At 47.8% G+C, this 26,758-nt stretch overlaps 1 protein-coding gene across 1 annotated transcript in view; it reads left to right on the top strand.

Annotated features, from left to right (window-relative positions):
• Positions 1 to 26,758, top strand: part of LOC131258676 (nephrin) — a 121,000-nt gene that overhangs the window by 91,693 nt on the left and 2,549 nt on the right. The window contains exons 7-17 of the mRNA XM_058260036.1: positions 1,613 to 1,757; positions 5,698 to 5,831; positions 7,666 to 7,825; positions 13,908 to 14,122; positions 18,215 to 18,296; positions 18,697 to 18,856; positions 21,549 to 21,685; positions 21,756 to 22,031; positions 22,088 to 22,410; positions 22,507 to 22,653; positions 26,301 to 26,570. Coding sequence (XP_058116019.1) covers positions 1,613 to 1,757; positions 5,698 to 5,831; positions 7,666 to 7,825; positions 13,908 to 14,122; positions 18,215 to 18,296; positions 18,697 to 18,856; positions 21,549 to 21,685; positions 21,756 to 22,031; positions 22,088 to 22,410; positions 22,507 to 22,653; positions 26,301 to 26,570 — 2,049 coding nt within the window. The remainder of the gene's footprint in view (positions 1 to 1,612; positions 1,758 to 5,697; positions 5,832 to 7,665; positions 7,826 to 13,907; positions 14,123 to 18,214; positions 18,297 to 18,696; positions 18,857 to 21,548; positions 21,686 to 21,755; positions 22,032 to 22,087; positions 22,411 to 22,506; positions 22,654 to 26,300; positions 26,571 to 26,758) is intronic.

Here is a 26,758-nt window from a genome sequence, read left to right as displayed (position 1 = left end):
TGATAGCGTCGCCTGCGGAGGGTAAGAGATTCCCGACTTCCGTGGCCGGGGCGTGCAACCTATTTTCACGTCGTAACTTCCTCGAGGCGCACAGCAGATCCCGGGATCGCCCGGGAGTTGATTTTGCATTCCTCGCAGCGGGGCGTTTGGGACGCGCTCTAGGGTTGGTGGTCGAGGAAAAACGGCCGGGTATGGAAATCAGTGTGGTTTCTGCGAAACTGCACACGAAAGTGAAAAACAAAGACGGACGAAAAGTGGTGGAAAAATCCCGCGCCCGCAAAGGCAACGACCGACGGCGACGGAGGCAACCGGAGTTTCACTCGGTTGGTGTTGATAGAAAATTGCAATTTGTATGCAAATTTCGTCCCAATAATAACAATAATAATACCAAATTTATTACATTGTGACACTCCTTCTACGGGAACGCACGGCACGTCGGAGCCTTCGGTAGGGCAGTGCGAGGGAGAGGGACAGGAAGGAGGACGGAAAGCGAGCGAATGATTGTGATAGTTGCGCGCCGGTGGTTGGAAAATTTCGTTCGCAGCAGCAGCGCCCTCCGAAGCCGGGGCGTTCGTTAGGGGTGACCCGCTTTGTTCGCCATCGTTTGTTCTAACGAGTTTCGCTCGTGCAACTGTGGAATGTGCAATAATTTGTGGCGAATGCCGGGGGAAAAATGTCCTCCCTCCCCATCCCCCCTCCCACACCAACATACCGCATGACCCGTTCCGGATGCGGGAAAATCGCCTCACGCGCACGGGAAGCGACGCTGGAAAAGAAAAAGGGTGTTGGAAAATCCGGTGCACCGTAAACATGGCAAAACATGGACCATTCCCGACGAAAGCATGTCCCGATTTTTGCTTCGCCCATTCCTGCGTCCACATTCTACGCCACAAGGGAGTAAAGGGTGGAGGGAAGTGGAGGTGTGCTTCAGTGGGGGGAAATGGTTTAAAATCCTGGCTCGCCCGGTTGCCGATGACAGCGGGCAGGGCCAGAGGACGGCACTGGCAGGTGGACAATTTATGTCCGGACCACCTAAATTAGCAGCGAAACGAAATCCGTTGATCAACCGATCATTGAAATGGTAATGCTGTGGCATTTATGGTGGAAATATTGGACGACCGGCTCTAGAATCGATTTGCAAGTTTTTAACAAACGATATACCGTTTGTTCAACCATAATGACATATAATTTTTTAGCGCACGATATTTTTCATACGCGTATTAAATACACGAAAAAAATATGTTTTAGGTGATTCGAAGCATCATGCTTAATATTTGTTTGACAGGAAAAATCTGCTCCTTCTTGAATGGTAACAAATGTCTGTAAAACTATGTATTTCCTGTTTGGTCTTGTTCCGTTCCCAAATTCAAATTCTCTAATAAAGATGGGATTTTTTAAACTATAAAATGTTAAATTTACTAGCATATTTCGTGTATCTTATACAATGAATTATCATTACCATAGTCATACAACATCCAAGAAATTGAATACTCAGCGATAAGTAAAAATTGCTAACAACATAAGGATCTAACGTCAGCATACTCACTTGACACACTTATTACAAAATGCATACGTGATTCTAATCTTTCCTCCATCCCTCCCTCCATTCCAGACCGACCCGGACGGGAACATCACCGTATCGATACTAAGCTTTCGGCCCACCATCGACGATAAGGGCAAATACTTGTCCTGCCGGGCGGAGATGGCCGTCATCCCGGATGCGGGCAAGGAGGACGGCTGGAAGCTTGACATCTACCGTAAGTACTGCCACTGACGGCGCTCACTCAGGGACCGTCCTTTCGTGTTGGTGCATCCTTCAACGTCAGGGTGAATCCTACGGTGAACCCGTTGGGAAGCGCCCCGTCCGACAAATCCTTTACCGAGGTTGCTCGTTTTTCTCGCTTCTCGTCGCCAAAACCAAAGCTGCAGAAGAAACGGCACATCCTTGACACCCGCCAGTATGCGCTCGATATCCTCCTAGCGGGAGCATCCCACCCTTTCATCATCGGTCGATGTGGAGCATTCGGCATTTTGATGCGTTAATTCTGCGCTCGAGCACTCCGTGAGCGTGGAGGGAGATAATTAAAAATTCATTACGTCCGTCCGCGGCTTCATATCGGTCGGTGGTGGGAAAATGAACTCCTCGAGTGCTGTCACCCTTCCCTTCTCCCGTCTACGCACATATCTCCTACCTCGAGGCATCACTGTTGCGGTCTGGCTGGTCTGGCGCAAAATGATCTTCTCCCCGGGACGATCACTCTCGGGGACGTTATCCTTGGAACAGCTCGGTCAAATGGTGGTGGAACGCCCGGTTTTGCAGGGATATTCCTTCAACCAAGTGCCATGCGCCCGGTTCACAGGGGATTATCGTGACCTCTAGCCCATTGTGCATCTGTTCTTTTTTTTCCTCAATCCTCCCGACCTTTTCTTTATTCGCAAAACCGGCGGCGCACTCATCCGAAGGGTACGGATAAAAACGGGACCTTAATCAAATTTAAAACCATTTGTTGGTCGATTGTTTCCGCTGGTTGTTGCTATTTCATTTTTATTTTTTCTCGACCCAACCCAACTCAAAATGGTCCCACAGTGACGGACGGACTGTCCGCACTTTTGCCCGGAAAGAAAAGGAAGCGTACGAAGTAAATGCCAGAGAAGAGAGGCCGCTGGGAAGGGCAAGCGCCGGAGACAGATTGGACATTTTCCCAGTGTGCAAAAGCCGGTGGAGGTGGGGGGGGGGGGCTTGGGAAACACACGAGGGGACTGTGGTGTTACTGTCATGTCTGTCATCGCTGTGAGCGCCTGGCTGTCATTACGGCGAACCGATTCCAGCGAAAACTGGCCAACGCCTGCTGTGGGTGAATGTAACCCGGATGCTTGATGTTTGAGTGAGGATTTTCCAAGCCCGGGCGCTTTCATCAGCTTGAGGTTTTTCTCGACAATTGCTCCTGCTTCGGGTGATCCGGCGCTGCCGCTGATGGGTGGCACTAATTCGTTCCAGGCAGTGACACCAACGTTTTAGTTCGTCGCTTGAAGCGGGGTTTGCTCGGGAATGCTGGAGAACTCTCTTATGTCAGGGAGAAAAAAGGTTGGAAAATATGTTGGTGTTTGTTTGAATGCAGCTGCTATTACTTTTGCAATATGGATGGCCTTTTCTTTTCAATAGGGGTAACGTTCAAACGGTTTGTAAAACAAAAACCATGGTATGTTCTAGAATAGTATGTTCTGGTATCTTACACAAGCTGGGTTGCGTAACAGAAGCAAGCATAGAAGACCGTTTACAAATTAATATTCATGATCTCTTCGTGCTTCACCCGCCGCCCATGTCCTATGGTCTTAATTACCAGCCAAAACTGATAAGATTACACGGAGAGAAAACGTTTCCTCCCATAGCGGCTTCCCCAAAAGGGAGCGTGGGAAATTTTAAAAGCTATAAAAGGTCCGCTGTTTAGACGGAGAACGTCAGCGCCAGAAGCGGCGGCATCGGTATCCTTCCCGAAACTCATTACGACCGAACTCGATCCATTGTCCAACCAGTTCCCGTTCGACTTCTCGTCATGCTACACGCTCGAGACGTTCTTAGGCATGGGGGTTTTCCTGCGGCAAATTACTTATACCCACCCCGCGCGGTGCGTCGGTGGGGGAGCGGCGAGGAAGCTTATGATTCAAGTTTATGGTTTTATAACCGAATCGAATATCCCGGGCGCCCTTTGAACCGGGTTCTCGAGCACGCCGCGACGGGTGGTTCCGTTTTTGACGACCAGCAGGACGCACATTAGCGGCATTTTCTCATGATTTATTCATTGCGCCGCTGACTTTTCCTTTCGCCGCACACCTCTCCCCTCCGCGAGATAGTAATGTTTGCCCCGGCGACGCTCTGCTCTCTCGAGGGCGGTTTTGACTGGCAGCATAAGCGTCGGACGCTCCAGTTTCAAGGGTTCAAAAGCTAGCGACATGACGCAAAAGGCTGCTGTCCTTTAATCGAACTGCTAGTTTCGACGGATGCGCAACTCCATCGGTTTTCTTCGCGGGAAGTTCATGCTCTCCTGCTGCGTGCGTTTCGACGTAGATCGGCACAGGATGAGTTTTATATTAATTAAAAGTCTACCGTTTTTCCTTTCGCAGCGTCCCGGGAGAAGAGGTTTTTGTCCGTGTAAAGGGGAAAGTATTTGCCAAAGTCCGCGTTATGAATGTTCATGAGCTCGTCGGTTGGGATGGCTTCAGCTTTCCGGCGATTTTGCGAAACGCAACTCGCACTTGGCCACGCTCGGCCATTTGGAGCAAGTTATTAACTACCTAGAAGTTCTTTGATCTTTCTGCATCGTTGCGATCTGCACAGCTGCAGCCAAACACCCGCTCGACTGGGGTCTAGGAAAACCCAACCATACTCGAAACTTCCTGGAACGGGGGGACACGATAGACGGACACGTTGATGAAATTTTGTCGCCTTTGGCGAACCCAAAATAGACCGATAGCTTCCGCTTCGATCCAGCGCACAACTTAAAGGCCGTCGACGGAAGACCGATCGTTGCGGGCAAGGGTCGGTGGAAATTGGACCGAAAAGTTGTTCCCAACTTCAGACACGTGTGTCAAAAGCAGGACATTAGCCCACCGAACCCTGGCCGGTGCGTGCGTTCGAGCAACTTTCGTGGACAGCGTCAGGGCCCTTGTAGGGTTGGGTAATGAAGGTTCCGATCGTTACGATATCCGGAATCCGTGTACGGGGCCGGGTTTTTGCGTATGGGGTTGCACATTTAAAGTTTTTCCCAGGACCCGATGTACGGCCCGGAAGCCTTTGATAGATGCTCGGAAGTTCAGCAACTAAATTTAGATTGTTTTTGATGATGCTGTTGACGTTAACGTTGTTGTTTTATTTTTAAACTCTAGTTAAACAGCAGGTCTTCTAAACGAAGTATGGCTAGAGTTTTTTAATCAAATCCAAACTCTTTTCAAGTCTTTATACCAACAAATATTTCTCTTTTCTTCATATCGTACGGAAAGTAAATGCTTGCAGTGTATACTATGTGTGGAGATTCATAGTAGATCATGTTTTCCGAGTGACAGATGATACTTGACAGCTGTCAAGTCTTAACAAAGAAATGGAAAGATAAGGGTGATCAGAATATGAACTACAACTCTATTATTAGATGTAATTGGTACAATAAAGATTACTTAATTTGTGGTGCGATCCACAAGCAACCGAAATTTACCCTTTTTTTCAAACCATTAACAATACTATACCTCCTTTTTTCACTCCGAAATCATAAATAGTAAACCCTTTTAGATCCCACCGTCCACTCTCGGGCCACATTTACCGGAAGAAAGAATAACTTAAGCATTTAATAAACCATAAACATCCTCTTAACCGCTTGTTTACTCCAAAGCAACCCTTAATCTTCGGTCTTACACAAGTCCATTAGAGACCGCTACTCATCCTCCTTAAAAATCCCATCTCCAATTTGCCTTTTGCTCCTCACCCTACACTATGACCCTCCGGATGGTCTGGTCCAGGTCGGCAAACCCTCGTTTGCCCATTTTAAAATGGTGTTCGCGTATTATTTGTTTGCTAATTAATTTTTTTTACTATCTCAGCTTCCCCCCACGACCACCTCGTCCAGCGTCCCGTGTGTGCTCGTTCGGCATTCGAAACTAACTACGGCTCTTTTTTTTCTGCTTCGAAATGTTTCTATTCCGTTCCAGACGTTCCCGTGGTGACGCTCGAGTACGGCACGAACTACAACTACACGTCCTCCATCCCGGAAGGAGTGGACGTGTACTTCGAGTGCAACATCAAATCCAACCCGTGGGTGTACAAAGTGATCTGGCGTCATTACGTAAGTGTCCACCACCACCACCGTGGCATGGAACCACATCCGCCCACCCTACAGTAAACCGATCCCGTTTATATTCATGCTGTTACGTTATTGTTTGACCCTTTTGAGTACTCATCTTTTTTTTTCTGCTTCGTGGTCGTAGCGCTGTTAGATTATCCACAATGGTTGCTGGCCATCTTAGCCGTCCCTAGTTCCACCTTCTAGGCAGGGATTATGCTGGGAAAAAAACCGAACGGATAAAACCTCCCACCATAAGGGTACTGGAATGCTGGCTATGGTGGCACACAAACACTCATGCACCCGGACAAAATGTCCCTCGCTCGTGGCACATATAAAAATAAATTAATCCTTATGTTTTATGATGAAGCAACTCGCTCGTTTACTTCCTACCCCAAGCCCCGGGGTTTGCCCCCTCGTAAAGTATCTCTCCGTGTTTTTTCTTAATATTCTCCGTCCGCGCAAAATGGAACAACGGAAACGAAAAACTAAAAAAAAAAATACACCAAAACTCATAGGAAATGCCAGCATCACGAAAGGGTCAGCATCCGGTCGTCACTTGATGCTGCTGCTGCTGCTGGCCAGCGCTGTATAGCGAACATTTCCCTCCCCCGCCCCTTGGGGTTGACCGTCTTTTTCCAACCACATTCGACGTCATTATCTGATGTCGTTTATTTTATTACGAATTTCCCTCCCAGCGCCGAGAGGTTGCGGGACCGCCAACTTCCGGTGGTGTCCGTGATGGTGGTGATTACCATTTGACTGCAGCTTTCGAGCAGAACAAAACGGGTCGCTGTGTGTGTGTATGTGTGTGTGTGCAAGGGAGGGAACACTCCACCGGTAATGGTTCGGAGCACTAATGCCTCCGATGGCAAATGGAGGCGCCCTAGACCGGGGGTGGCGGTTCGGTAGTGTCCTTCAGATGCGCCGGGGTTGACATGCAAAACAAACAACACGAAACGGGGTGAAAGGAGCGTGAAAGCGGTGCGGGACACTTCTGGGGGGAGTAGTCGAGTGAAACGGATGACCGCCTAAAGTGATGCGTAACACTAATTATCTTCTTTTATTGCCACGCTGGATGTTATTAATTTAGAAGGCTATCTTTGGAGGTCGAGATGTGTTCTACGCCCTAGCACCCCCCCCCTATTCGGCGGTTACCTCAATCAACCACACTTTTTCCCCGCCACCAGTGTGTTAGGCCTGATGCTGGAAACAATGTATGGGCGCACTGCGTTATCCGCAATGGTGGATCAAAGGCCAAATTGTGCCCGAGGACGACAAACACACTACTGGCAGGCGAGTGAATGAAGGAAATGGCGATTGTTGGATCCAGCTTCCGGTTCGTTGATGAGCAACGATCAGTTCCGACCCCAGGGTCGGCCGGTGGGGCAGGCGGAAGCCGCGCGGCGAGCGAGGAAGAAATAAAGCCTCCAAGATGTAGATTAAGTGTGTACCAAATTAAACGCTTTGGCAGAAAAAGGGCGTCATAATTATTCCAAGCACCGGACCCGGGGCGTCGCTAGTGGCTTCTGCCGTTGTACCTTATTTTATTTTCTTTTTGCTTTCTCCTCGCCTCGCCTTTCTTCCGGTGTGATGACCTCGGGACCGGGAATGCTCGGTGACCGGAAGAGACATTACCGCCATCGTTTGGTGCCCTTTCTTCGAGCGCGTTAGAGTTTGCCGGTACACTTGACCGTTGCCAAAAGATTCGACGAAAGTTGTCCACAATTTCGAGGCTCCCATCCTTCTAGAGATGTCCTTTCTTCCTTCCCCTTCCTCCATTCAATCTCATTCTTTCTCACTGGGTTTGTTTTTCTTTATTTCGGTTTGCTTTCAGGGCAAGGAGCTGGTCAACAATCCTTCCGAAGGCGTCACCGTCTCCAACCAGAGCCTGGTGCTGCAGAACGTTAGCCGCAGCCGGGCCGGCCTGTACACGTGCGTGGGTAGCAACCGGGAGGGCGACGGCGAGAGCAATCCCGTCCATCTGGACATAAAGTGTAAGTATGATGGCGATGGGGTTCGCCTTCGCTCGCACATGCCGATTATGCTGATTATGCGTATGTCGTTTTTGCGGTGCCGCAGCGATGAAAAATTCCGCAGGGCTGCCGGGAGAAAAGGCTGACTCGCTTTCCACCGTGTTTCTGCCTGTTGTGGCAACTGTTTCGATCTTCCTGCATTACGGGGACTGCCTCGCATTACGGGGGGGGGGGGGGGAAAAGGAATGAACTCGCTGGAATGGCATGTGATTTTTATTTTCTCTATACTGACTAAATCCGTACATAAACCTTGTCGTTAAGCGTAGTGTGGCCCGTTTTGTGATCGAAAAGATGGAGGAAAAAAACAATGTTAGTGTACTCTGCAACGACTTTTTAGATTTTTAAAAGAATCAGCCAATTCGTAAAAGTTTCAACATACTTTTCCATATATTTCACAGATCATTGCAGTTTTAATATTGTTTAATAGCAATACGGCCGAGGTGTTTTTTTTTTAAATAAATAATATTGTTTAATATTTTATTAACTTTCTTCCTTTTTGCATTAACACGTTGACTTCCATGGCTATAATTTTCGATAGCCAGCTGTCATTATTTCTAAAACGGGCTTTCGAAAAACCACCGGTTTGTATTTGTTTATCTAAACAAATTTTATTAAAAAAGATTGTACTAGGAAAGTGTGCTAAAAACCCTTGGCATTCAACGTGTTAAGGTGTTTTATACCTATAAAGGTAGCATTAAAAATAAGTAACTGAAAAGAATATTGGAAAACCACCAATTACAACAATTTTATCTTCACAGTCTCAAACAATTTCGATGAAACGGTTTCTACCTCAGTCGACAAGAAAGAAAAACGTTAGTCCGTTTATTTTCCAACTAAAATAATCTAAAAAAAAGTATTACGCAGTTGCTGTCCGTGAAGTATTACATCGTCGAATGTTTGAAGAAAAAAAAATTTGTTCGACTGAATGCTTCCCGTTTTTTTAATTTCATATTCTGTAATGCTTCAAGTATAAGCGTACATGAAAGATAAACGTGAAAAATGTCGTCTCTATATCTGTAACATTTTCTTCTCTCGATGTTCCATCCTTCGAGCGGCTCCTCTACCTTTGACCGCCCGCTAAGTATCGCTGTTTCCTTTCTGATTTGATCTTGCGGCATCGGGTCGCCACAATTCGTCGTTGTTTATTACGTTTCACAATTTTCCATCCGACTGGCAGCGCGTCGTCGGGCAACGGTTGTCGAGAAATTTCATTTGCTACACGTGTCGGGCCCCCGTTCCGTCCCGTCCCGTCCCGGCCATCGCAAGGACACAATTTACACTCCCTGCCGGTGCCCATCGGGTGCGACCTTTTGGTCAAAACGCCCGTCCTTCGAACGGTAAACCTTTCCCCCCCCCCCCCCCCCAAGCCCCCACCCACGGACCACGGCTTCGAGGGTTCTCTTTTATGTTGCTGGCCTAAGCGGGGGCCCGCCTTAGGGAACGTTGGTACGAAAAAGCGCGCTGAAAGCTTCACTGAGTTTCTTAATTAGATTTGTGGTGTTAAAAAGGATCGTCTATTAGACGTTCTCTTTTTCCCGCACGGGTTCTGCGCGTGTCGTTTTGCCCGATGTCTCTGTTCGGCCGTTGTCACATCGGTGCGCGCGTTTACCACCGGTTGTCGGTTGACTTCTGCGAACAAGAAAACTGCTTCTCTCCTTCAAACTGGCGGCTTGGATGAACGACATCACGGCCATTGGCCTACGGCAAGGTGCCGAGAACTCCTTCCGGCCCGGCCCCGAAGGGCCGAATGTGAGAGGTGGAATTTTAATTTTGACGGCATCAACTTCCGTTCGGCGTTTGGTTCCGGTGGGCGCCACTCTCGAGACGTTCGTCTTCATCCCGAACAGCCACCGTTTGCGAACCTTTTCCGACGATGGATGGTGAGAATCGGGGCGAAAAGTTATTTCCTGTGAAATAAAGCCACAAAAAGCAGCCCCCCCCCCATGCCGACATCCTGAAGCTCTGGCTTCCGTTGCACACGATCTTTTTGCGAGGTTTCAGCATCGGGATGCGTAAAGAAAACCAAATGTGATTCGAATCGTTTGCGGTTGGTGTGTTTTTAATTTTGCAACGCTTAGCATTGTCAGCAAATTGTGTTAACTGTCGTTCCTCTTGGGACTGTAAAGAATCAGTTTCGATTTCAAATACGATAACGCAAAAGAAGCATTTGAGAAGCGTTTTCAACAACACTCATCTGTAAACGGAACCGCAAGACGGTAGCATACAACCAAAATTACTACAATCTTTAAGACATTTTTCCACATTTCTCCGCAACACTTAAGCAAACTCTCAGCCTAAAACAAACCGCATTGCGGCCTCCCCATCGTATCTGCAACTTGAAAAGCAAAGTGTGCGGACAAATCAATGACACTGCTTCCCCCGGGGAAAATGAAAACCCCCTCGGCGAAGCTTGTTTTGTTTCGCTTCAAAACCTCAAACATCGGTTTCGAGAATTGGAAGGGGGAAAGATTTTTCCCATCCAAGCCTCCCTCGGGTTTGTGATCAGGTTGCAATCTTCACTTCAACCGGTTTCGTTTCTATTTTGATTATTTTTCATTACACTCCACGACGCTCGAAGAGGCGGGCGGCATAAAAAGTGTATTTTTATTGAAATCTATTTATGGAATACTGAAGCCTCTTCCGCTTTGCTTGGCTTCGGATCGCCACTCATCCCCACTCCAAGAAGGGAAGTTTCTCTTTATTCCTTTGTACATAAAAATCACGAAACATTATTTGGAAGTGGTTTTCTTTCCTCTCCACTTACAATAATACGCATATCTGTCGTGGCAGCGTCGAAAGCTGGATCTTTTATCCTACCGTTTTTCCCTTCCTCTTCACACATTCAAAGTTTTCTTTGTTTCCCTCGCAGAGGGGGGTAGGTCAAAAGGGGTAGCGGAAAGAAAACCGTAGATGGTAGAGAAAACAATTTTGTAACACTCCCCAAACCCCCGGCAGGAGAAAATGAACGAATGCCCGCCATATGCTGCACCCGCCCTGACAAACGATATAGTTTTTCCCCGCACCGTAGCCAAAACTGTTCAAGGACTGCCGGATTACTACTATTGACTCCCGGGGATAGTCATTGTCTACCGACAAACCATATGATGCCCGTTGTTCCGCTCCACCCGAAAAGGCGTTGCCGGCAGAACGGCGGGCTGGCTGGCGGGCTTATCTGGCTTGCCGAGTGTGTCTCACGCCGATATCTCACGAAAGGCGCACGCTCGGGAAGGATAGAGGAAAAAGTGTAGCCTTTCCGAACCCCGATCCTGACGGCAAAGACGACGACGACGACGACGACGAGCTGGCGACGACGTGATGACACAAACGGGGAGTATAATGATTGCTAAGGATGCGGAGGAAAACAATCAATTTTATCGCCCAGCTCGAGGCGGCAGCAGCCGTGGTGATGACACGGTTGGCGGATGGATCGATTGCGACCCGATGCCAGGTTCCCGGTTCCGGTGCCAGAAGCGTTACCACGGAAGTCGAACCAATATCCTTTAGCTCCTGGAGGCTCGAAACGCCACGCTGACGCCCATTCCCACCTTCCACCGGGGCATGTGATCGGTACACGGCTTCCCCGTGGCTTCCATCGGGTCGAAGGAAGAGCGGCAGCCGTTCCAGGGCTTCCGGTGTTTGATTGAATTAACACAAACCAGCGGAGCACGCGCGAACAAATAAGGGTGCCAGGCTCCCTGACTTCCACCATCATGAACTCTCCAACATCACTCCCGCTTGCGCTTTACGACAAACCGAAACTTTGCTCCATTACAGTAACAGATATGAATTGACATCCTCCCAGAGCCTGAGCTCCGGCCGGGGGGGTGGGAAGAGTGATGGGAATGCTGTGCTCGTCGTTTGTTTTTTGACACACTCCGGCGCTCGTGGCGAGTGCGTGAGGACGTGAGGTGACGATCCGGTCGCATGCCATCCGTCTTCCGGGGAACGAGGAAAACTCGGGAAACGCTTTCCATGGGCAGCTGTGAAAATGCGTAATATTGTGATACATTTCTTGGCAGCCTCGTTGCACCTGCTACAAGCGACCCTCTCACCATCTGGTCCGTTTCGGTGTGTGCGTCTGTGTTGTGTGTGCAAAAGGGGAAACAAAAGAAGTGGCAAAACGTGAGCAGATTCAGGCATCACGGGGCGAACCCCGGGAAAAAGGATACCATCTGCAAATTGTTTCTGCAGCTTGCGGACCGAAGGGACATTTTTCTCACCAAAGTGATGAAATGTTCACGCCTTGGCGGGTTTAAAAGTATACCAAAACAAGTGACAAGAAAAGCTAATGCGTTAAGAAAACAAACTTGTGATGGCTATCGATTATAAACCGGTTGCCAGCAAAAATCAACCATATCTTATCTTGCTCCAGAAAAAGACACGCTTACGAGTTGTTTGTGCACGGGAAAATTTGTATTCTTAACCAGTACTAATTTATGCAATCGATAGGCTTTGGGTTTGGAAAACCATTACACTCACTGTCGAGCGAGATAAGGGAGGAGATAATTTAATGAAAACAAAGTTCGCCCGAGGAGGCGCTTTCTATTCCGGTCGACTTTTCCCATTCCCTCCAGGGGAGGGTGGGTGGTACAAAACCCCCAATCAAAAGTATATTAAATGTTCCTTAATGTTCATTAGATCGCGGCAGGGGGGCGAGAAACGAACCACGGAAATGGTGAAATGTTTATAAACCCATCTAATAAGATCATTAAGATCGACATCATTCCTACATTAAACCCGAACCGTTTTCGATTAGAACGTCACTAACAGGCGCAACGTGCCCGGTGAGAGAGCTTTTCCGGATATTTTTCAATGCTGTGCCGTGTTTTTTTTTGTTTCTTTACTCTTGTTTTGGCGCACCGTTTATCCGTTTAGCTTATTCGGCTCTCGCAAAACTTGCCTAATTGTTGCCCCAACCGGAAAACGAAAGCGTCCCTTTTCCGGCCCGACCAGCGTGGAGTGGAGAATATTACTTTTCAATTAAAAAGCCACATTCCTACCGGAACCGAATGGTCCACGCTTTAAGACCCACTCCCGTTCCCAGGGGGAGGATGGAAACTCCTCCACCACTACGGGGCACCGAAGCGGTAATTGAAAATCTCGTCCAGCCCGGAAAACCCGGTTCCCCAAGCCGTCTTTATTTCCGATCTCCACGCTTTCTTCTCCCGCGTTCGTGCCACTTTAACTTCGGCAGACACTTCCCACTAATCTTCCCACCGGCGGCCGGGCACGCCCCCGAAACGCGCGTATCGCTTTCCCATCACGCTTCCGGTAATTCAATAATATCGACGCTCAACTCGACGGTATCGACGTGTTTCTAAATTTAATCTCCTCCTCCTCCCGCCGGAAGCTGCTGGAAGCCGAGCCGCTGGGTTTCGTCCAGTGTCGGGACGGTTTCACGATAAGGTTTTTAGATCGCTTTCCGCTTATCGGCTCGACCAGGTGCTTTTTTCCAGGACGGAAAAGTGAAACATACTTGAATGTAAAAGGAAAACCGGCGGCTCACTTTAAGATCGCACCAAACACTTTTTGCTGATCGGAATCATGAAATGGAAATCTAACTGGCGCCGGGCTTCTGCCGGGGGGTGTGTGGAAAGTGCTGGAAAATCGCCCTCGATGAGGCGCATTATCGCCGCATTATCGTATTTACAATGCAAAATAGGGTCGGCCGTGACCACCGTCGCCCTTTACTCCGGAATCTAAATAAACCCAATCACGCAAATGGGAGGAATGGGGATGAATGCTTGCCACTCGTACACTATCGCACCGAACGATCGCAGGGATTGGGAACCGGGGGTGAGAGTGTTTGCGTGGACGGTGAAATTTACTTGAGCTGATAATAATCCACCGTTTCCTCGCCTCATCGCCGGGCGCAGGTTTTCGAATGCGCAATTTATGCACAAGCATTTCCTCGTCTTTTATTGACTCGGGCCTCCCTCCAGCCCTGGAAAATTCGGATGAAAGTTTTCCGTTTTGCACCTTCACCACCGTTTACAGTTTCTTAACAATTTTCGCTACTTTTTTGCGTTGCTCCAACCCGCAGTTGCTCCCGTTTGTCGACCGGGGCTCGTGACGACGTACAACGTGGGCCGGAACGAGCTGGCGAAAATCGTGTGCGAGCTGGAGGCCAACCCGACGAACGTGACGTTCACCTGGAAGTACAACACATCCGTGTCGGAGAGCCTGGACATCCCGGCGTCGGAGGTGCTCAGCGATCGGACGAAGAGTGTGGCACACTTCAAACCGGTGACGGAGAAGGTAAGTGATGGCCAGTTTTCACTTTGCATAGAGTTACTTTCAGCCGGGTTTTATTTTACTGAACAATCAAAACTAAAAGTCTTTACTTTTGTAAGCAAACGGTGGAAATCAAAAAGTTGAAAGTTTCATAATTAAAGGATATCTCGATTGCGTTCATTATCATCGTGAACTTATTTCGGTGGAGTTTTTTGCTCTCCGACGTGCAATGGAAGTGGAAAATTGGTGGCTAAAGCTAGAACCACCATTACTCTACGATATTGTTCCCCTTGTTATGCCTAATGAAGTCTGGTGGTGGTATAAAAGGCAAACAAGGCTCTCGTGTTGGTATTCTTAAGAACAAACAACATTTCCTCTACCTCGAGCCTACGGAAAACTACTTCAAGGCACGACAATCCACTTTTCCGGCAGTGTGCTATGCGAGCCAACGCGTTGGTTCCCACTAGTGATGGGCAAAATGGCTCTGCACCAGGTCAGGCAAATAGCACAGTTGATTGCAACGTTAAGAGTAAGGGTATATTCATGCTAGTCATCATAACAATTCATTTTGTAAGATTCTACGTTTTAAACGAGCTACGAGTTTTCTTGCCATTATCTTATTTCACTTCTTAAATCCATTATAGCATCGCCTTCGATTAAACCATCTATTTTTTTGTTATCTTGAATTTGAACGGATCGAACTAATACACCTAGTTTTGATAGTTTACCACCGATTTTTCGGCCATTATTTCCTTTGTTGCCAAGTCTGAGATTTCTAGTTCCGGGTGGAATCCCCTCGAATCCGGTTGCATCCGGGTTGAATCTGTTTGAATACGGTTGAATCCGGTTGAATCCGGGTTGAATCCGATTGAATCCGGGTTGAATCCGGTTGTCTCCGGGTTAAGTCCGGGTTGAATCCGGTTGAGTCCAGGTTGAATCCGGTTGAATCCGATTGAATTCGCTTGAATCCGATAGAATCCGGGTTGAATCCGATTGAATCCAAGCGCCTCCGGTTGATTCCGGGTTGCTCCTATCGATTATGGTACCAATGAATGCTTCCAACCAACATTGTTGAATACAAATCACGAGCGATATATCGAGCAAATGCTGGCGGATAGTGAATCAAAAGGGAACTTGTCGAACAATACGACTTTAGCCTGCACGTTCCCGTTGAATCCAGTATTCATTCAGATTCGCATGTGGTTTTATAAAGATGAAATCGAACTGGATTCGCGAATCCACTGCGAAGTTCTCATCACTAGTTCCCACGGCTCGACAAAAGCCAACAAGTCAACAAGCCTGCTCCTTTCGGAAAAACGTTGCCAACCTTTCGCCGAAAAGGGGAACTCTAAGAAACTAGGCCCGAGCGTAGCATCCCTTTTGGGCCGCGTAAACGCACCGACCGGAACCCAGACTCGAGAAATAATCATAAAAGCGTGCCACTACAGGGAGGAAACAACACCGACACCTATTATGCTTTCAATTATCATAATTTCTTGTTTACACCTCGGGCCACTTTCCTTCCCCTGTTTTCCCTTTGCTTGGTTGGTCGTTCGACCTTTATCCGCCCGATCACAATGGGGTTTTTACCGAAAGGAACATTTTCCACTGTTTTTCGCCTTTGTGTCTGGTAAAATTCACGAGGTAGAATGGACGTTCTCTAGCTTTTTTTTCTCTTCATTTCATTTTGTCCCCACTCCTACGGTCCCAAGGAGGTCGTTCGGCCGATAGTCCGGTTATCGCTGATAACCGAAATCCTGCGGAATGTTTAGACCGTTTTGTCCATTTACAATTTTCCTTGCCCTTTTCTTGATCCGAACCGGCGCGTTCGCTCGAAGGATTAGAACTCGTTGTCGAGAGCTCGAGCCCAAGATGGACAAAACCGGGTCCAATATACTTTTCTGTTCTCTCCCTTTTCCGGCTTTTTCTTTGTTTTCCAACCTTTGGGGGGAAGTGATTACCACAGGAATGGAAGATTGGCGGCGCCGATGGTGTTACGGTGTCATCACCAATTCCTTCGGTTTTTTTTTCTTGTTGTTTTGATCCGAAAGAAAAGATCCTTCTGGGAAGCGCTGCCCGGTTTTAGGTTCGTCAGCCCAGCGTCACGGTCGGTTGGTAATTTTCCGTCGGGGTAAGATTTACGCCACCGAAGGATCATTGGAAACGGAGAAACCTCCTCGCTGGATTACAGCGCCTTTTGCTGTTTATTTTTTACTCTTCTCCTACGTTATCACTTGCTTTACGGGGGTGTAATTTTGTCCGACACTAGATAAGGGACCGTGATTGAGGAGGGAAAAGTGCGCCAGCGACAGCCGAAAAGATGAAGTCCGCTGTAATTATGGCGGGGTGTTGGTAAACATTGAGCGAGTTTCGGCTTTTTCTTAGATCTATTCTATTCTATTTTTTTGTTTTATTTAAGATTTATGAGAGTTTCATCGTCTGGCATTGTGCCTATGTCATCATTTACCCTTTTTCCTATCCTGCGCTGAGAACGGAAACATTTGGAACGCTTCAAATCCGGACATGATCTAGCCGCTCTAACGAATCCTTTTTCCTTTGAAGATTCCTACACACCACACGCAATACATTCTCTTCTCTTCCGGCTAGAAATTATTCAAGGGTACGCGACAGTTAAACTTTTTTTCTAGTAAAATTGCCACGGTTGAGTGAACGCTGGAAACACCCGGCGCACAAATGTTCATAATTTATTCATTAAAATTTACCCAACTCGCCCGGGGATGGACGGGTAAAGAAGTAACTCGTAAAAGATGCGAAAAGATTGCGAAAGTCCCTTTTCGAGTTCCCAGTAGGGAGGGTATATTTTTGTTATCCCTGGAAAGTTTACTACCACGGATTTTAGAGGAATGTGTGGTCGTGTTGATTTCTTTTAATCGATTTGCAACCTTCAACAGTTGTTAGCTTTCTTTCTAACCCTTCCTTGAGATATGTTTTTTTTTTCTTCAAAACTCTTAACAGTACTTGTTAGAAGTTCGCTTTTCTTTGTTTTGAGTTTTGTTTAAACCCTTTTATTTATTAAAAATAGCTTTATTAAGTACAGTTGCTGTCGCACTTCTTTTTCCGACATGTCGAGTCTTGTGTATTATTATTTTTTTTTTAATTTTCATCATTCAGTTTCGAACTTAAAATGCACTTTTCCAATTTTCAACGAGCAGATTATTTCTTCAATATACCCTCAAAAGTTGTCGAACATTTCGTGGGGTGAACAATTTTCAATTGAAAAAATCCCATCACGTTGAGTATTCAATCAACTTTGACCTAGACCTAAGCGGGCACCCTTCAAAACACCAGCCTTCAACAGCCGTAACCGAAACTTTCAATCACAAAAGTCAATAAAACAAATTCCAACAGTGGTCAGGGTTGAATTTTTTTTTCCCCGCCCGTCCCATTTTCGCACAACACTTTCGGCACGCACTCGGTGAAACACAACGCCGGAAGATAATTTATCAGCCCGAATGACAATTTCGGTCATACGTCTTCATCAACTGCGAGCAACTGCAAATGATGCCTGGCCCTGATTTCCCTCCCACCCTCGATCACTTTCTCGCCCGGGTGGGGCGGTCGGTTTCCGATTCCGTCGAAGATACCGGCGGCCTGCTTTCTGTCAATCACGTCAAAGCCCTTCATTTTTCATCATCCTTCGTTGATCTCCTATTTCCATCGCCTGCGGTTGTGAAAGCACGATGCCGGACGGATCACCCTTGAGCAGGGGGGAGGGGGTAGGGGGGGAGAGGGTGGGGACTTCCAATTTTCACCGACTGCCCCATTATTACGTTCGTGCGTCTCGGCAGCCCCGGGATCATCCCGGGCGTTGGCGTTCGATTTCGTTCGGGGCCTCGATGATTGAAGCGAACGGTGGTGGGGTAGAACTTTTTGATCCTGCAGGGAAAACGATTTCCCCAACCCACGGAGCTCCGGTTTCGGGTCGGTTCCGTTTAGTTTCGTAATAGAATTTTTGCAAATAAGAAGAAAACAACAAACGAAACCGAATGCGGCGTTGATTTGGGTATCTGGGATGCTTCATCTGGGTCAGCACTCACACAGAACACGCACACACACACACATTATGATGTTTCTGCTTTCCATTTTCCATTACAGGACTACGGGACGCTGCTGTGCTGGGGACGGAACGAGATCGGGGCGCAAACGGAGCCATGTTTGTTCAATCTCATACCGGCAGGTAAGGTCCCCACACCGATGCGTCACGGTGAAGGTGAAAATGTTTCAAACATAAATATGACTTGCGTTAGAAACCGATTCACTCAAAAGGAAACTTGCGAAGATTTTCCGTACACTCCATGTTAATTATCGTTAAGTGTTTTCTTTGTCACAAGGAATGATACATTCTACTCTCACGATATTGCGATTACTTTCGAATAACGATACTCCCAACGAAGGAGTGCAAGACGGTTCCGTAAGATTAGCCTTTTCCTCTCTACTGCCAATTTGCAGCTCTCTCGCTTTCATCGTTCACTGGCTCGTTAGCGTACCATCGCGAGGACACCATTATTAATTTCAATTTTCTTCCCCCACCAATTTCCGTCTCTCGTTTTCTCTCTCTCTCTTTCCCCGGAATGTAGGCAAACCGGATCCGCTGTCGAACTGCACGATTCTCAACCAGACGTTTGACATGCTGCAGATTGAGTGCCTGGAGGGCTTCGACGGCGGGCTGCCGCAGGACTTCCTGGTCGAGCTGTACGTGATCGGAAACCGGCAGCTAATGGCTTCGATTAAATCAAAGTGAGTAGCAAAGTCACCACCGTTCGGTAGTAACTCGAGAAATCCCCACCGCTCGAGCCGGGCACGTTTCATTCGGGGGTTGGAAAACGCAAATGGAGGCGCCCAGTACCTCATGGCGGTGGCCATTAAACGGCGCACGAACGCCAAGTGCCGCTCCTCGTTTTTCGCTCGCCACAGCAGCCAACTGCAGCCAGCCCGTTCGGGCCATCATTAGCCCCGGAATGATGAAAGATGCCAAACCACACAGCGATTGCGACGGAACGCCATTGAATCGGCCACGAAGGGGGGCAAGATCGCGAGCGTCAGTCCTATTGTGTGTCGGCCCGTTTTGGAGTGAACCAATTAAAATTAATTGAAACCACTGGGAAGCTGGCTCGCGCTCGGCGAACATGAAGCAGACCCGACGGCAGCTTCCAGTGTGCGCCGTTGCCCAGGGCCTGGGGCAATTAAAATTTATTAGCATCGATTTCGGATTAGCATTGCTAGCGCGATAAGCCCGGCCACTCGTGACCGGGGTTGGTGATGTATTAAAGCAAAAGGGGCAATTTTTTAATCCATTTATCATAATTATAAACCATTAAGTCGGTACAGGGGGCCAATTTTTCTGAAACGTTGCTGAATCAGCTATCGAATTTCATCCGTTTGATTTAACTGCTGTATTTATGTGTTTTTATTTTTGAGCTAATTTTTATGCAGACAATCTTTTCAGCAGGTTCTGCACTAATAATGAAGAAGTATTTTCTTCTGCAACTATTTAATGCATTTTTGAAAGCAACCAAACCGTTGCGTCACCCCCTCACGGCTGGCGGAACGGGAAACTATTTTGACGCACTCTCAAGTTGTTGGAAAGTTGCGCCGGTAATACCTTTTATTGTCTTCACTTCACCCAAACAAACTGCGTTTCAAAAGCATTCAACACCCAAGCGAACCGAATGCCTTCCTTTTAATCACTCGAATGCTACAACCAACCCGGGTGTCGTTGGTATGCCGGAGTTTTCGGTCCGTCCGCTGGCCTAGCCGAGCGTGCGTAACACCGGTGGCCAGTGGGGCGTGAATTTTTCACTTTAAATTTCGTTAGCATTTCCCAAAACTTAGCCACCCTTAAATGGCTTCCGGCTAGCAAAGGGAGCTTTACGGCACAAGGAGTTAATTAAAAAGTTAAACATTTTCCACCACGGAGCGAATGTAAAGTGAAAACCAACGACGGCAACCGGACGAAACGATTCTTGGGCCGGCTTCTTCCGTCACCTTCCGGCGATTGATTTAGTGGGAGTTCCGTGGGCGAATAAATAACGCAAAAGGCCAAAGTGAGCGAGAGATGTAAATATTTCTTCCCCGAGCTGGGTTCCCAGGCACGGGGGTCCGAGCAGGGTGACCGAGCGAGGCGAAAGTCGAGCCAAGAAAGTGCACGGAAGCTAATTAACATAGAACTTGGCCATTTCCGGGTTCTTAGCAAACTGGTCGCGTTTTCTTCGGTGTGTTTCGTTTTTCCACCGCGTCGGGCACGGAGTGCACGCATTTTCACTCACTTGACTAATTAGGGTCAGCACCTCTGGCAGGCTCCGGCGTAAAAACGGAACACGGGAAACTGCGCATGAAGAGGCGAATAAAAAAGGCATCACCGAACGGTGGAAAGATAAATCGCGCTCGACTCAATGCGATAAAGTTGTCCCACACCGACGGGACCGAAGCTGCCGCGTATTGATTTCAGTTTACATTTTCACCCCCACAATCCTTTTCCTCCACTTCCTTCTTCTCCCGCCACTACACATCCCTTCCCCATCGGTTCACTCTACGTGCGGAAAGTTGACGCGACCCGTAAAATCGCGCTTCCGGTGCAATTACTCGGAACAATGGACGCAACCCCCGGTGCCGGCCGGTCCGCATCGAAAAGGTGGTAATTATCGGCACTGCAGCTGAAGCGCGACATTTGCGCGCGTCGCTTCATTAAGTGAATTTTCCCGCCCGCCCACCCACCAACCCGGCCAAGGGTTCATCGCCATCACGCCCGGTTCGCGAAGCGGAATGACTTTGTGACGGTTGGAATCGGGTCCGCGTTTGAATGGAATCAATTCGATTGAGCTGCACAATTTGATCGATCGGGGGTGGTTTGAAATATATACTGAAGTTGGAAACGATGAAGTGTCGGAGGGATTTTATTTCCTCTTTGTTGCATTCCCTTGCACATGGAAAATTGGTTGAACACATAAGGAATAAGGGTTGAAGTGAAATAATTCAATTGAATACAATGATTTTGTACAAGCTTGTCAATTCCAATGTAATAATTTTATTTAAACTGGCATTCAACATTCAAACGAGTATTCAAAATCACCGTATGTGTTAGACTTAATTGCTGCAACCGTTGCTTCCTTTAACGTTGCTAAAATAATACTTTGAGGTATGAAACTTTATATTCTTCTTTCATAATAAAATTTTCATATCATATACAGTCTTAGCTGGATAAAACAAAATAAATTTCAGAGTAAAACAAACAAGTCTTATGAAAAGCATAGTAACTTTTAATAATAACATTTTGTGAACTTTCTCGGATTGTATGCCTCAAAATATAGATTTGGCTAAAACTTCAAAAACGAGTTGGTCACATCGATGATCTACGAATCTCTATAATCAAAAACAAACATCGATGATAAATAGAAAACAAAAATAATAATGGGAAAATTGTCCTTTCCAGATCGCCATCGTTTGAACTGAAAGGTCTCGAACCGGGCGTCGGGTACAATATAATACTCACTGCCAAGAACTCCAAGGGCTCCAGCGATCCTACGTACCTTCAGGCTTTCACGTTGAAGAATCCGGAAAAACAGACTGGTTAGTATCGCGACCGAGTGTGATGAAACCAAACCGACCACGAGTGCAATGCATCCCTTACTTCTTTCAGATCTATCCCTCGTCTACTCGCCAGCCCTCCTACAGATCAAGCCCTTCATCGGTACGCTCCTGGGCGTGGTGGCCGCCATCATCTCGATCGCGTCGATCATCGTGTGCGTGACTCGGCTGCGTGGTTCCGCCGGTCGCGATCGTGACTGCGGCAGCAACATGTCGACGAACGACGCGTCCGGCATCAGCCAGTCCATCCCGGACGCCGATCTTGCGCGCGAGCAGTGCAACGGCAGCATCGACAGCATCGAGAAGAACCCCGACATCATCCCGCAAGGTAAGTGCCAGCCCCACGCACCCGCGTCGTAAGTTTCAGTCTACCTCATTCCGCAGCGAAACTCCCGCACCTGCCGGAAGCAGACGAGAAGGCGTTCGAGTGGCTGAACAACGCCGCCCATCCGCGGCTGTACGCGACGGCGGCGATGGCCGAGCAGCAGAGCGGTGGCATGCTACCACCGAGTGCGGCGGCCACCTACGACACGCGCGCCTTCTACGCCCTTCCCCGCGATGCCCAGCAGCAGCAGCAACAGCAGCAGAACTGCATGCAGCAGAACGTCTACCCCGTCGCGACGTCCGACGGCCAGAGCTACATTCCGGTGCACGGTACCATCATACCGACGCCCATCATCGGCGGCTACGGAGCCGATGGGCACAAGGTAATCGCTCGACCACCGAAATCCGGCACCGAAGCGTCCGCTTACCGGTTGGTTTTTGTTTGATGCTGATTGCGGTTTCATCCCCCTTTTTTCCAGCACGATCTCACCTACGCCGACCTTTCGATGGGCGGCGGCGGGATGCCGAAGCTTAATCCGGGCCAGCCACAGATGTACGTCAGTGCGACGCTCGGCCGACCTCGGCAGTCCGATATCAAACGGTCCGAGCCGACAATTTACGCGCAGGTGAGTGAACGTGGACGAAATAAATGAGAGTGTTTTGGAATTACTTACCAATTTCATGGGAACCGTTTCGTTCGCAATTTGGGGCAAGGATTAATTGGCTTGAACGAATTAAATAGGTTGCAAATAGATCAAATGCACACAAATATGGGCGACACACACTGCGGACCGTTTGTGTGGAAAATGGAAAATGGAAAGCCCTTTTGATCAGAACGAATATTGTCCACTTTGACTTACTATAATAAGTTAACTACTCATCACAATATTGTTCTATAATAAAAACAAACTGTGTATTGAACATGAACACGTAGAGGAATGCCCTAGACGTCATTGCAATGCAATCGAACAACATTCTTTGTATACGTGATTTTTAATTTCATCCCCTTGAAGTTGCTTCAGTAATAATAATCCATGTCGTTATTGCACGGGTACCTATAATGATGATTTAATGTTTCAAGAGTAATAGTTAACCTTTTTCAACAAAGTATAAACTTTTTAAAAAGTACAGTTACATTAAAAAGTGGTGTAAGATAAAATATAAACATTTACATCATTACACTTTTGTAAACAAAATGTATTTGTTGAAAACGATAAAAATTCAACGAAAAGAAGTGTCTTTTGTTTCGATGAATTATGATCGGTTTTAACAAATAAATGTTGATGTTGATAAACTTAGCTGCGAGAAGCTATTTTGGATGCAAAGTAAATGAGTTTTTGCCTCCGGATTTTGGACTAGACTCATGAAACTAGGAAATTTAACCACGCTATTACGATAGAAAATGTCTATCAAAAAGTATAGGAGGAATTCACTTGGTATTTAACACCTCGTTCAAAAATTGACATTTTCATTTTTGAGAAAAAACAAAACTGGCATCGTGACAACAAACAAATTCGATGAAACTTGAGATGAGTTTTTACATTTTCTAATTTTCTTACGGGCCGGATAAAATCAGTTGGCGGGCTGAATTTGCCAACCACTGCTCTAAATCTTGTAGCATCAAACCAAGATGCAACGGGCTAAGAACAATGAGGTGACATAGTGGCACGATCAGCGGGGAACAAGTTTTTAAATTTCCCCTGTACGGAATTGTCATTGAATTCCTTGATTTACCTTTCATCTTTCCACAAACGGTGGCAATTAATGCTGGTTTCTAGTGAATAAATGTTTATTCTGTTCAAATTCATTTCTCTGACACACAAAAGCATTCCGATACTGCAATTTATTCATACAACGTCACCAGATGCATTTGCACAATTGTGTTTCAAGGGTATTCAGTTTGAAAATAATTGAACCGTTACAACCTTTCGAAGCCATGTCACTAGGAAGAAACCGTAGCAGCTTGCCCGTATTGCAGAAAACACTTGACATGTTATCGATGTAATGTTAGGTATGAGACGTTCTCCCATTCGTCAATACATTTCATTACTTCAAACACTCGACGCTCGACAAAGTAAGGAAGAGACATTGGTAAAAGGAAAAGGAACAGACCATCGCTGTGGCAACGCTCCGCGAACCCATCGTATCGAATCATTTCACAACTGATTGGACAAATTTCTCATTAGCGAATAAACAATGCTGGAAGAGTGGCCCGGAAACAGCGTCATCGGTTCGCTTCTGTCGATCGCGTCGTACAAGAAACTTCCCACGGTACACCCATCTTCCCTATGAGCGCCCCTACCGGAAGCTCCACTCCCAGTGTACCCCGGAGGGATGCTCCCACCCTCCCCCCGGTTTTGTACGAGCGCAAAACGATGACCGGAAGAATGGCGAGTGAATTCAAATCATAACTTTCAGCCAACAACTGGTGTCCCTTGCGTCGCGCTCGTCCCACCGTGGGCCCGGAAGGGACACGCGAAACTCTCCGGTGAATCCGGTTCCTCCCCCCGGGTGGAATACTCTCCCTCCCTTCCCGTCTGGGGAAGCGATACCCATCCCAAAGGACTGGCTCGAGACCAGAAAATAGTCACCATGTTTCGCATACCATCCCAACGAGTGTGCGCGTGTGTGTATGTGTGTGTGTGTGTGCGCGTCCGGTGTCCCGCTGCGTGGTCCCGGATGCTAGCGAGCATAAATTCAATGCACCGAGCACACTATAATTTTGTACCGCGCGTCGTTGCCCAGAGGTTGGCACTTTGTTATGCTAAGCTTGGGCACACCCTTCCTTCCACCCCCGGCCCCCTGGCCCCGCCTGACTTCCGGTATGTCAACACAAGCCACAACCGATTGACCTTTGGGACCGGCACACTTTAGACCGCAGGGCCAGCCTTTGGCCGACCTCCGGACCAGGTGACATCCGACATACCGGACCGACGAGAATCCAACCCACCACCACCACCCCGCCCGTGGGTACGTGGGTCACAAAGAACCACCTCTCGTGCGTGCCGGAGAATTTCGTCCACTCGGCGCGCGGGTCGGAAAAGTTTTAATGAAATATTTAAAATTTCATCATCAATCCCTCGCCCGGTTTGGTTACGCTGTGGATACACGTTCCGTCTCCAGTGGCATCACAATTCGCACGAACTCACGGCACACGAAAAATGTTCCCAACCCACCAAGCTCCACCATCCTGTGCCCGGACCGGATGCAAATGAAAGCAAATTAATGGTGGCAAAGTTTCTTCGGTGTCTAAATTTCGGACTTCGGAGGGCGCATCCGGCCGTCTACGATGCAGTGCGCAAATATTATACCATCGATTGTGATATTTATCACAATGAAGGAAAGTCGTTGAGTTGACGATGGGTAATGAGTATGGCGAATGAAGCGTCCGATAAAACCTACGGTCAGTTGTTGATGGACTTATGGATGGCCCACGCCAGAGGAAAAAAGGATAACGCATCAGGTGTGTTTGCTAGGTACCCTTACTCAGGCATTAGAACCAGAATGGCGGAACCGGAAAATGTTTGTGAAAAGAAATACAAAGTATATGCGTTCCATTATCAACCACAAAAACCCCACGCCGTTATGCACATGGCAGCTTTACCTAACGGAAAATTCGTTTCGTGAAACATGATCAACATCAACATCAAAGCAACGTTTCATGTCGCTTTCCCCAAATACCTTCTAATCCCTGGACTGTAAATCATTTACAACATGCACCGAATGATAAATCTAATACCCAAACTCGACTGCAACCCCGGTGCGATCGACACCCCGTGGATTTGATTCGTTCGTTGGAGCTAAAACCCTTTGTTGGGAAAATGTCGGGGAAATGTTCAAAGCCGTTGTTACTAGCCGGCACGGATTAGGCGACTCCCGATCGGGTTTCAATGCAAACGAAGTTCGACAAACTACGGATGCCGGTTGTGTGCTAATGGAAAATAATGCAACCACTGCATTTTCTGCCACCGTATTTCCTCGTATTGCGCGTACCGAGCGCTATCGGTTAGAATATTTATGACCGGTGCTTCAATGTTTGGGTCACGGGCACAATTTCATGTCGGGCAATTTGTTGCGTCAGCTGAATGTGCAAAGCAAGGGTACCGGTATGATTTTTTCATGAGATGAAATGAACCGATTCAGCGGACGGCACGCAACCCCGGGGACTTTCGATTTTCATTCTCTCACCGTGATGTTATTTTTTCCAACCATTTTCCAATTCCATGCGTGTGTGCCGGGAATCCGTGGAATCCACCACCGAACAACGCGCCAGATCGATCTCGCTCACCATCCCTCGATGCACTCGACCAACCTGGTCTACACGAACGCACCACGCCAATCGATTCCGATTTCCCACGCCGGCATGGGCCTCCCGGTCAGCACCGCCCACCTCCTCCAGCAGCAGCAGCACCAGTCCGTGCAGGCGCCACTTCAAAGGACATCGGAGTCCGGCCAGCCGTCCCTCACCGAACGGTATCCACCGCCACCGCTCTTCGGGGGTTCGCTCCCGGTCAGCACCCAGTCGCACCTTTCCAACGAAGCGGTAAGTCAAACCCAACCCCACCGTAAGCCCGAAATGGATTCCACCTTCCAAGGATTAGGGCTCGATGTTTCACCAATCAGGTTGTAAAAATCGTTGGAAAGCAGTTGTGGTCGACCGCCACCCACCCCTAATCCTAGCCTCCGGACCTGATTGTTTATTATCTATGTTTGTATGTAGCTATTTGTGTA

Source organism: Anopheles coustani, chromosome 3 (genome assembly GCF_943734705.1).
Source record: "Anopheles coustani chromosome 3, idAnoCousDA_361_x.2, whole genome shotgun sequence".
Lineage (NCBI taxonomy): Eukaryota > Metazoa > Arthropoda > Insecta > Diptera > Culicidae > Anopheles > Anopheles coustani.
The sequence above is the reverse complement of the archived record's forward strand: the minus strand, read 5'-3'. Positions and strand labels throughout refer to the sequence as shown.